This window comes from Octopus bimaculoides, chromosome 7 (assembly GCF_001194135.2).
Source record: "Octopus bimaculoides isolate UCB-OBI-ISO-001 chromosome 7, ASM119413v2, whole genome shotgun sequence".
Classification (NCBI taxonomy): domain Eukaryota; kingdom Metazoa; phylum Mollusca; class Cephalopoda; order Octopoda; family Octopodidae; genus Octopus; species Octopus bimaculoides.
The window spans coordinates 48,282,086-48,293,159 of record NC_068987.1 but is presented as its reverse complement, the minus strand read 5'-3'; the positions used below and the strand labels follow the sequence as shown (position 1 = coordinate 48,293,159).

Below are 11,074 nucleotides of genomic sequence, written 5' to 3'. Positions count from 1 at the left end.
TGAGGTCCTAGGGAAGACCCGTCCACAAAACTGAGTGCTAGAAGAGTTGTGTCCCACCCACATGTAACAACACACTTTTCACCCACTCTACCCTAAGAAATCAAACTACAACTCCTCTTCTAATTGCATCTTTCTCTTCCTCACAATTCCTCCTCATACATTATGATTGTTTTCTAATCCCCTTTCTTGCCCTCACTGCTGTGCTCACTGTATCACTGCTCCCCACACATCCCACCACCCACACCCACTTCTTTTTTTTCTAACCAGGTTCTTTGTTCATATTCTTGTTACTTGTGAGTATACCCAAGCACTACACCATCTCTCTTCTGCTCTCTCTTACACATTTGCTGTTTCCTACTCTCTCTCTCTCTCTCTCTCTCTCTATCTCTTCCCCTTTGGTTACTCTCTCTCTCTCCTCTGTTTTCCCTCTGACTAGGTAACCAAGTATTGGCTTCTTTCTGTACCTCTCTCTCACTCTCTATCTCCTCTCTATCTCTCACTGGATAACCACGTACCTCCTCTATAGAAAGATACCTATTTCTGCCTCTCTATTTCTCTGTTACACTCTAACCTCTCATCATTTGATACAGGATCACCTCCTCTAATATCCCCTCTGTTGTGGCAAGGCACCTGCTTCTGTCTCTCTGTCACACTTTAACTTTCATCCTCTGACACAAATGCCCTGCCCCTCTCATAATTTCTTGTCTTATGAGTTACTTGGTTACCCTGCCAGTACTGGTGCCACGTTAAAATCATCCAGTCCACACTGTAATGTGGTTGGATGTCTGGAAGGGCATCCAGCTGTAACATCCCTGCCAAAACAGACACAGTAGCCTTGGGTAGATTTTCTACCTGGCCAGCTCCTGTCAACTGTCCTACCCATGCATGAATGTTAGACGTTAAATGATGGTGATGATGATATTGCTGAATTAGCTGTTTTTCAGGAAGCTGTCTATTTCATCTTAATCTTTTCATTACTATATTTCTGTTGAAATACACTGTCTTTGTTTCAATTAATTTTAAAAATAATAATGAATTTAATAAAATAACTTTGTCCTTATTAATCTTGTGTTTGAACTTTGAAACAGGAAGTTTGTATCATAGGACCAAGTGTGGTTGCAGGCAGGTTGATACTTAGTTTATGGTTGATTGAAATGAGTATGATAATTTACTTTACCATTAATGCAAAGTTTAATTTAGAACCCTTTTATGGCTATATTTCTAATGAGTACACTATCATCATCATCATCATCATCAACATTTAATGCCCATTCTCCATGCTAGTATAGGTTGAACGGCTTGAAAGGAACTGGCAAAGCCAGAGGCCATACTGGGTTCCATAGTCTGTTTTGACTTGGTTTCTATAGCTGGATACCCTTCCTAACACCAACTCCACAGGTGCTTTTTATGTGGCACCATCATCACTGCTTTTTATGTGGTGCCTTGGTTGTAGGATCTCAATTCTGTTGTGGTGGGTGGGTCTTCTTGTACAGCAATGCGTCACATATCTCAGTCCTCTGTCATCTCCTTCGTAAGGTTCAGCATTTTGAGATCAGCCTTCAATACTTCATCCCATGTCTTCTTGGATCTCCCTCTTTCACAACTGCCTTCAATCTTTAATCAAAATTTTGGAAGAGTTCAATAAAATCTCTGTAACATTGTATTTGTATTTTTATGCTGGTGTTCCCAACTGAAATATCAGAATATCATTCATGATGCAATGAGATTTTGAATGAAATTTTACTTTAACCTTTTTGCAATCTGCTTGAGACTTCCCTGGAACTATAATAGAAAGTTTTTAAGTGATTTAAATTAAAACCTTCCATCAAAATTTTAATTTATGCTTCAAATTCCAGCTTAATAATAACAGCAATTTTACTGAGTTCTTCATGACCTTCAAAATTAATCAAAACAAAGGCAGTGTATTCAGTATAATATAGTAAAAATAAAAAAGTAAAATCTGACCAATCTAACCCTTTTGTTACCATATTTCTGTCAAAATATATTGCCTTTCTTTCAGTTAATATTGAAAATAATGAAGACTCTCATAAAATAATTTGCCATTATTTAAATGATGTTTGAAACATAAATTAATATGAAATTTTAATGGAAAGTTTTAATTTAGATCACTTTAAACAGGAAACTTGTATCCAAACTTCCTGTTTAAAGGAAAACAGGCAGTCTCAGGCAGATTGGTATCAAAAAGATTAATACTGATAATATCGAGTAGGGCTGTATGAAAAGGGTTACGTTTCATATGGAGTTTTATACAACTGGAACCCACCCTTAATACAAACTTTCTTTTCCTATTGTTCTTAGAGCATACAAAGATGAAGCTAGACCTAAAAATGAGGTTCCATGTAGAAATACATACATTACATATTGTAAAATAATCTTAACAAAACCTACATTTTCAGTTATGGTGGATTTGGTTTTAGCTTTCTAATGACCTTCTAAGCAGTAATTAAGCATTGTTAGAAAATGAATTCACTGAATGGATGTTTCAGATTAGTCTCTTCTAAATAGGCTGCAATTAAAGTGTTTTAACGAAACACACCCATTCCTTAAAAGGTAGATGTCTTTCCATTGTTGAATATGAGTTTTTCTATTATTATTAATTTTCTATCATTCATTATTGCTTTTCTGGTGGTAGAAGTCATTATTAGTAGCAAAATAATGAGGGAAGGTGATTCAGTACAAACAATAGGTGGCCAGACTTTTAGTGTATTTTGCTCAGTGCTTTTCTTTTCTGTTAGGATGTCTTTATGAGCATCAACCCTTACAGATGTTGTTAAAAGAAATACCAGTAGAATACTGTTATTCATTTCCAGTCTTCCATGACACTATGTCTGGTCATGGAGAAATAGTGTTCTACTTGGAAACAAATGAGGGTTGGTATCAGGAAAGGTATCCAGTTGTAGAAAATCTGCCTCAACAAATTCCATCAGACCCATATAAGCATGGGAAAGTAGATGTTAAATATTGATAATGATGTTTGTAGCTCTGCTAATCTTTTATGTTTATTACTGCTTTGAAAAATATCTCCTCTCTTCTAAATGTTGTTAAAAATATATATGTAATATACTGAAATTGATTCAGTTGACTTGACATGCCTTCTTTCAAAATTTGACCTTGTGCTTATTCAAATTATTATTATTATTAATATTGTTGTTGTTCATAGCTCTGCTGTCCTTTTTACATTTGTAACTGCTTTGAAAAATATTATCTACTCATAACAAACACATCTATGACATCATGCATTAGCATTGTGTATTTAAATGAAACTTCTGAGACATGACATCCCATGTAGTTGACTTAATCATTCCTCACTGTCTTAGTTCACTGACTCACAGCCAGTTGACTTTTTTTTTTTATTCAAACATTTGAACTAAAAAGACTAAAAATATATTTTGGAAAGCCATCGTTGTTAATGTTAACCTTGAAATACTTACCTAATATCTGCGTCATAGGTTTTAGCTGTTTTTATTTTTTCAGTGTCTCCTATTCAGTCAATCTGGTTTAAACCTTGTGCCTGTGAGCACTGAATTCAAATTAGAATTGTTGAAGACTTGAAAGAACATTAGTTTCTATTCATACCAGGTACTTTGTATTCAAATCAAATGTAGTACACTTGAAATAATCTATGAATGATATTACATATCATACAGTGATTATTATAACATACAGCAATTGGTGTAGTGGTGATTCATTTGATAAGTCTGCAATATAGGTTCAAGTCCTTGTTGAAATTTTACTTCATTTATGCCTCATGCCTGTGTTTTTCAGATTTAGTCATTATCCCAAGGGAAACAGCCCCTCCCCCACTTCACCAGCCAGTCTTACTTGCTATTAACTCATTAATTATAACAAAGGTTTCAGTAATAGTCTGACAATCCAATAAGGGTTTATTTGAAATTTTTTCTCTTTAAATGCTTTTATTTTTCCTAATTTAAGTGTCCCACTTTATTATTTATTTTTACATTCACAGATACCACTACTTCTACAACCTCTTCTAATTCCAAAACATACACCAAGTTCATTCCATCTTATGAATACGAATCACAGTTAAACCACAACCAAGCATGTGGCTCTGAAAAAAATACTACTACTGTCCCCCCAGGTCACAATGGGAATAGCAGTGATTCACATGCAATTAAACCAAAACTTGCTGACTTTCATTTCATGCCCAAGGTTAGTCAACCTCAAAGCAACAAGGACTATAGGTCAAGTCTAAATGGGGAGGTTTGTCCTTCTGAAAGGGTTGGTGACTATGATTTACTCAAAGCACAATATGAACGGGCTAAAAATGAGTTGCTCTCGTTAAAAAGACAACAGGCTGAAGCTGGAAAAGATTCAGAGACCTATCGCAAAAAGTACGTCTGTTTCTTAAATTTGGTGTCACAGTCTGCTGAAAATAATGATAATTTTAGTAGTCAGAATTTGGATTTTAATGCACGCATGAAACGTCTTGAGCAAGAAGTCACTGAAAAGCAAGAAGTCTTAGAATTGCGAAAGCAACATCAGGAACCAACTCTAGAAGTTGGTATGAATGAGGTTGCTGGGAAAATGTGTGATAATCCTTCTCATACTTATGATGGATTATATAAACAGTATGAAATACTTCATCAACGTTATACAGATTTAGTTACTAAACACACAACAACACTTAGTGAACTGAAAAATATTCGTGAAGAAATAGGGCATACACAAAAAAGCTATGAAGATCTTTGTTTAGAGCGAGACAATGCTGTGAGTGAAAGAAACAGTTTGCAGCAACAATGCACCACGGCAATCAGGAATTGGGATGCTTCCATACACGAAATCAGTGAACTTAAAGATACATTAGATGTCTTAAATCTGCAACGTGAAAAACAGATTAAAGACTCTCAACAGACAATAGTTATACATCTGCAAACAAAAAAAGATCTGGAAAATGTATCTCGTGAACGAGATGCTGCACTGCGGGAGTACTCTTTGATTATGTCAGAACGTGATATGGTACACAAAGAAATAGAGCAGTTGCAAGACAAAGTTACGGAAGCGACCAAACGAATTGAAGTTGTTGAAGGAGAAAAGAAAAACCTTGAGAGTGATGTAAAAAAGCTGCAAAATCAGGCTGTGGTGGCTTTAAATGAACGTGATAAAGCCCTTAAAGATTATGCAGATCTTTTCCAAAAGTACAGTGATGTCATTACAAAACATGATGGCAACAGCAACCGAGAAGACTTTCCTTCCAGTTACTCTTTACTTTCTCAAGACCATCTTAGTTATAATCACCAACAGATGGAAGAACAGAACATGTTGTTTCGGGAAAGTTTTGAACGGATGCAAATGGAGAAAGCAGAAGAAATTGAACAGGGTGAACGTGAGGCAAATGGATTACGAGCTCAAATTGAGAAGCTGCAGCATGAATTAAATGGTAAGTAGGATTTTACCCATTATTTTAATGTTTTTATGTTCGTATAATATCTAGGTTGTTTTTCATTTTCTATTTTTATGTATCTAAGGTTTGAGTATACTGTATATAATCTATTATTAAATCCATTGATCAGCATCTTAACCATTATTAAAGTAGTGGATCACTTCTGACAATGTGTCTGTTGAACAAATTTTTAACGATAATGTTGTTGGATAGCTGAACTTTAACAAGATTTGAACTTGACAATTATGAGCTGTTCAACTTCCATGACAAATATCCATTTAGCTTTGCACACCAACACCTGTCATTATATCCTTTTAATTAATATGATTGGTTCATGTAAAAGTGAAACTTGGTTTTATTGTTCCTGGTAGGATGAAATACTGATGTAACCTAAATAATATTTGTCCTGCAAAATTCTACCCTTTGAACTTGATACTATCAACTACTAGTGCTGGTGGTCTTTCAACAGTGAGCCAACTTAAAAGCATAAGAGATTACATTGATTAAATACAAGGTCTGATGAAAAAGTATTGGTACTGTTGCTATAAAAAGAAAACTGCAACACATATATCAATGTGGCATTTAATCTCCTATGAAGTAGTCTACTTCTGAAGCCACTCACTTTATTCAACATTGTTTCCACTGATGGAACAATTCCTGGAACTCCTTTTTTGGAGATAGTGAGCAGCTACCTTGTTGCATTCTCTAAGATTTCCTTGATATCACAATTGAGGAGACCCTGTGTAGTTGAAACCCAATCTTTTTGAGACAACTACACTCTACACACTTTATTCCCAAGCACTGCTATAAATAATGGAAGTGAACAAGAACGTTATAACTTAGTGTGCACTCATTACAGAGTTCCAGGTCAATCTGTGCCAAGCAGCTTTCCTCTGCATACTTTAGCTTAGTTACCGTAACAACAGCTCCAATACTTTTTGATTGGATCTCATTTGTAAATCTCATTTATTTTCAGTTTTCATGTTACACAACTGGGTTTATATTTTCCCTTTGAAGTAACTATTTTTCATTCCCTCAGGCCATTTGAACTAATTTTGGTATTCTTGAATCACATATACCACTTCCATTTATCTTACTTGTTAATTTAATTTTTAATTTTAGAAAATTCAATAGCTTTTCTAAAACATTTCTACCTACACACTATAGTATATGTTTGACTTACAAAGCACTGTGTATTTCTAAGCTTATGGCATTAAGTTGACTTTGACATGTACCGTAACACAATTGAATGTAGCGAAGTTAATATATGAGTATTTGAGACTTTTGTTTTAAGTTTCAAAGTTTAAAGCACAGTTATGGTCGAGAAGTTCATTTCCCAACTATGTGGTTTTAGGTTCAGTCTCTTTGCGCTGCACTTTGGGCTGACCTATACCTTGTGAATGAATTTAGTAGACAGAAACTAAAAGAAGGCTGTCTTGTGTGCCTTGGTATGTGTGTACTTGTGTTTGTTTACATCTGATAGCTTGTATAAAAGTGCAGGAGGTAGTGTTGTCTTTCATTTCTTCTGTCAACAAATTGTCAAGTCACTTCATGTCTTCAAAGCCATGTGAAGTAAGAGAAACTAGACTTAAGAAACAGGTAAAGATTAACATCAGAAAGGGTACTTGGCTGTAAAGCAATACCTTGAATAACATTTGTTGACCTCATGCAAACATGGAAAAATAGGTGAAAAACAAACAAATGAAAAATTGTTCTCTGTGTTTAGAAGGGTTCTTCTTTCAAATACTTCAACTTCTATTGTTTATGATTTTATACTAATTTGTCTCATTTAACAAACATAAATATGAGAAATAGATATATTTTTATAAGTGATGAGAAAAAATGGAAAAAGAAACTGAAAAGTATGGACATAAAGACATACAACTTTCTTCTCTGTATCAAGAATTCAAGACATTATAACAGAGCAAGATATTTAGTATATATTTTAATTCTTTACAATTTAAGCCACTCCTGTCCATCCCAAATAGTCTGCCTATATTATGTTCAAACCAGCCAGATCAGTGCTCTTACACCTACCCTACAATGTCACTCTAAAAATAAACAATTATACCATTAAAATTTCAAAGGTACAAGATTGTCCATGATTGATTCAAAATAATGTGAATAAATAAGTATTATATTTGAATGCTAAAGGATTGATATAAGTTTTTCTTTCTTGTCTGGTAGAAAAAGATAAAGCCTTTTTTTCTTTTTCTTTTTTTTTTTTACATTCTGCAACTTCTTCAGCAGCGATTAGTTGGTACTGATGTGAAGCTGCTAGTTTTTGCTCACAGTGTATACTTAGCTCTTTTCTTCTGATAATAACAGCCTGTTTATAAATATACAGATTTATAGGTTGAATAAGATTATAAACTGTGCACTGTTTCACATGTAAGCATCCATCTGTATAGAAATGATCTCATTTGTGTACAGGTTATGAGGTAATCAGTGAATGATAAGAATTAGCTAAACAAATTGGGTAAAGTATTGGTTTAGTACAAAGCAAGACAGATGGGGACAAGAAAGTACATGGGATGAACTAAATAACAGCAAATCTCAATGAACAAACAGTAACAAAGAATAAGATTACAAACTAAACTACATGAATATCTTATCAAACACACTGGCATAATTTATTATTCTCCTGTAATACTTCAGATCATGAATTGGGCATTTCCTCAGTTGAATGAATTTTAATAAAAAAAATAATAATAATTAGCTTAGTATTGTTTTGAATATTTTATTGTTTATATCTTGAAATCTTTGTTTATAAATAGCCTTTTCTGTTAATATGCTTGATTTGATTCTAACGGATAACATTAAATATTATATGAAACATTGTTTTGTATAATGTCATTCAGTACACCGAGAAAAAAAATCTGGTCTCTTTCTTGTACAAACTCCTAGGAAATATAAAGGGTGTCATTTAGAATAAGTAAGAAAAGACTTAATGTTCATTGGCTCAGTTCATGAAGAGAATGTAAATAGTTTCCTTATAAAGGTGCAGCTTATTGTTGTATGAATAAGAGTGTGGAAGTAGTAAGTGCATTTCATTTACAGTATTGAGAATTAGTTTCTAGTTTAGTAATTTGTTTTTTTTGTTCCTGTGTTCACAGTCCTACTGGACTTGATAAAACAAGTGTAAGTACTCATAATAATGATAGGCACTGGCTCTCATGGCTTCTGATCTTAACTAATTGGAAGTGTTATGTACATATTTTGTCTTGGTATAAAAGATGGGCTACAGTAAATATTCTGCTCAATATCACAGATTTGCTTGTCAGCTGTGTGACCTTAACCAGTTGAGCATGTCCCTTGGTGGCTGACGATATGTGCATTTCTGATCACAAGCAGAAGTAGTGGGGGAGCATCATAGACATGTGTTGAGAGGAATTTGGGGTTTGAATAATACACCTCTGGAAACAAGGGTGTTTCATTCAGCATCCTTAAACAACCCTTATTCAAGGTCCTTTTGAGTGGGATGGGCTACACGACCTGAAGAAAATTTTAACCTGCAAGGTCATGTGCTGTTTATCTTGATATGAGATCACTATGTTGCACATATATGGTTGTGATGCATGTGCTTGGTGTACCCTTATCAGATGGGTTGTCATGATGGGTATACTGAGCTTCGTATATTTTCACTAGTGTTACTTTGATGGCATGCACTGCTCACTCAGTAATAAAAATAAACTTGTATGTAGTGCTATTGGGAAAGGGTAAATGCAAAGAGAGAAAGCAATAAGTAAAGAAAGACAATAATAATACCCAAAAATGTATGCACAGTACTCAGAATAAAACACAAAAAAATGACAAAAATCAGGTGTTTGGAAAATAAATTAACATGAAATTTTGATGGAAGGTTTAAATTTAGATAGCTTTAAAGCAGAATGTTTGTATCAGACTCAAGGGTGTGTAGTCTCAAGTGGACTGGTATCAAAAGAGTTAAGTTTTTCATCTAGTTTAGCAAAATACTCATTAATTTTTTTAATTTTTATCTCTTTATATTTGGTTCAGTCATTAGACTGCAGCCATGCTGGGGTACTGACTTGAAGAATTTGTTTTTTAGTTAAATGAATCAACCCCAGTACTTTTTTTTTAAGCCTTGTTCTTATTCTATCGATCTTTTTTGCTGAACTGCTAAGTAATAGAAATGTAAGCACAACAACAAATTTTGTAGTAATAGGGGATAAGCACAGACACAAAGACAAACAGACACACAAACACACACACAAATATATATACTCTCCTGTCAAAGATGACATATGAGCGTTCAGCTTTTAGCCAAACAGCCTGCACAAATGATTTGTTTATAGTGATCAAATGTTCATGCCACATATTAGCCCACTCTCTCCATCAAGTTAACATTGCCATAATAGCTTCTTACCATACAGCCATGCCTCCACTTACATTATGCTGTTTTGATTCATCTGCATATATGCTTTTTACAGTATGGTATGAATCAACTCTGTTTGGACCAGTTCATTTGTTAAAGTGTTAAGATTTTGATAAAATAGTTAAAATGTAGAGAAAAAGAGTCATAGCTCTAGTTATTGTAGTCCCTACATGTGAACCACTTGGTATTTGGGCAGGTGACTTCTAGAGCTTCAGAATAATTTTGTGATATAGTGGAATTTGATAGAAGGAAAGTATATGGATGCTTTTTGTCATTTGATATTGATATTTTCTTCAAATTGAATATCATGAAAGAAACTTTTTGTAACCTTAATGCCATTATGAAAGTATTTACTGAAATTAACATCAATTATAATCAAGGTGTTTAATTATTCTGTTTTGATGTCTTTCATAATTTGCAAAAGCAACTCCTTTCTTTTATTTTCATAGCTGTTTTCCATACTTACGTTGGTTAGACACATGTGTTATTGAGACATTATTTTACAGCTGGATGCTCTTCCTGTCATTAACCTTTACCTGTTTTTCAAGTTTGGGATTTCTAACTCCACACAGTGTTGAATTTACAGAGTGGGTAATTTGTTAACAGAACTGACAACTCCACCATCCGTACATTGCAACTTCCTTAGAAATAAGCAAAATGTAAAATACATATGCACGTACATGCACACACGCACACACACACATGTATCAGTGTATATGCACCAGTGTATACACACACACACACACACACATACAGGGATTGGACAAAATAATGAAAATACCTTAAAATTTCAAACAAATTTATTTTAATATGGGGTAAGACCACCTTTGGCAGTAATTACAGCTTGAATTCTACAGAGTATGGACTTGTACAAAGTTTGAATTGTTTCCAAAGGAATTTTTGTCCAATCTTCAGCTAAAAGTCTCCAGTTCTTGTAGTGATGATGGTGGAGGATATTGACTCTTCACTTGTTTTTCTAAAATGCACCATAAATGTTCAATGATATTGAGATCTGGGGACTGTGGTAGCCAGATAAGATGTTCAATTTCTCTAGAATGTTCCTCGTGCCATTCATTAACAACTTTAGCTGTGTGAATTGGTTCATCATCATCCTGAAAGATTGCGGTTCCCTCTGGAAACAGTTCCGCAACCATAGGATGAATTTGATCAGATAAAATGCTTAAATAGTCTTGACTATTAATTCTGCCATGAAGGAAAACCATTGGGCTGGCAGATTTCCAAAATATAGCCCCCCC

The 11,074-nt window shown here is 34.2% G+C and overlaps 1 protein-coding gene across 1 annotated transcript in view; it reads left to right on the top strand.

The window, feature by feature from the left end:
* Positions 1-11,074, top strand: part of LOC106873835 (disks large homolog 5) — a 173,897-nt gene that overhangs the window by 80,253 nt on the left and 82,570 nt on the right. Inside the window, exon 3 of the mRNA XM_014921344.2 lies at positions 3,989-5,419. Coding sequence (XP_014776830.2) covers positions 3,989-5,419 — 1,431 coding nt within the window. The remainder of the gene's footprint in view (positions 1-3,988; positions 5,420-11,074) is intronic.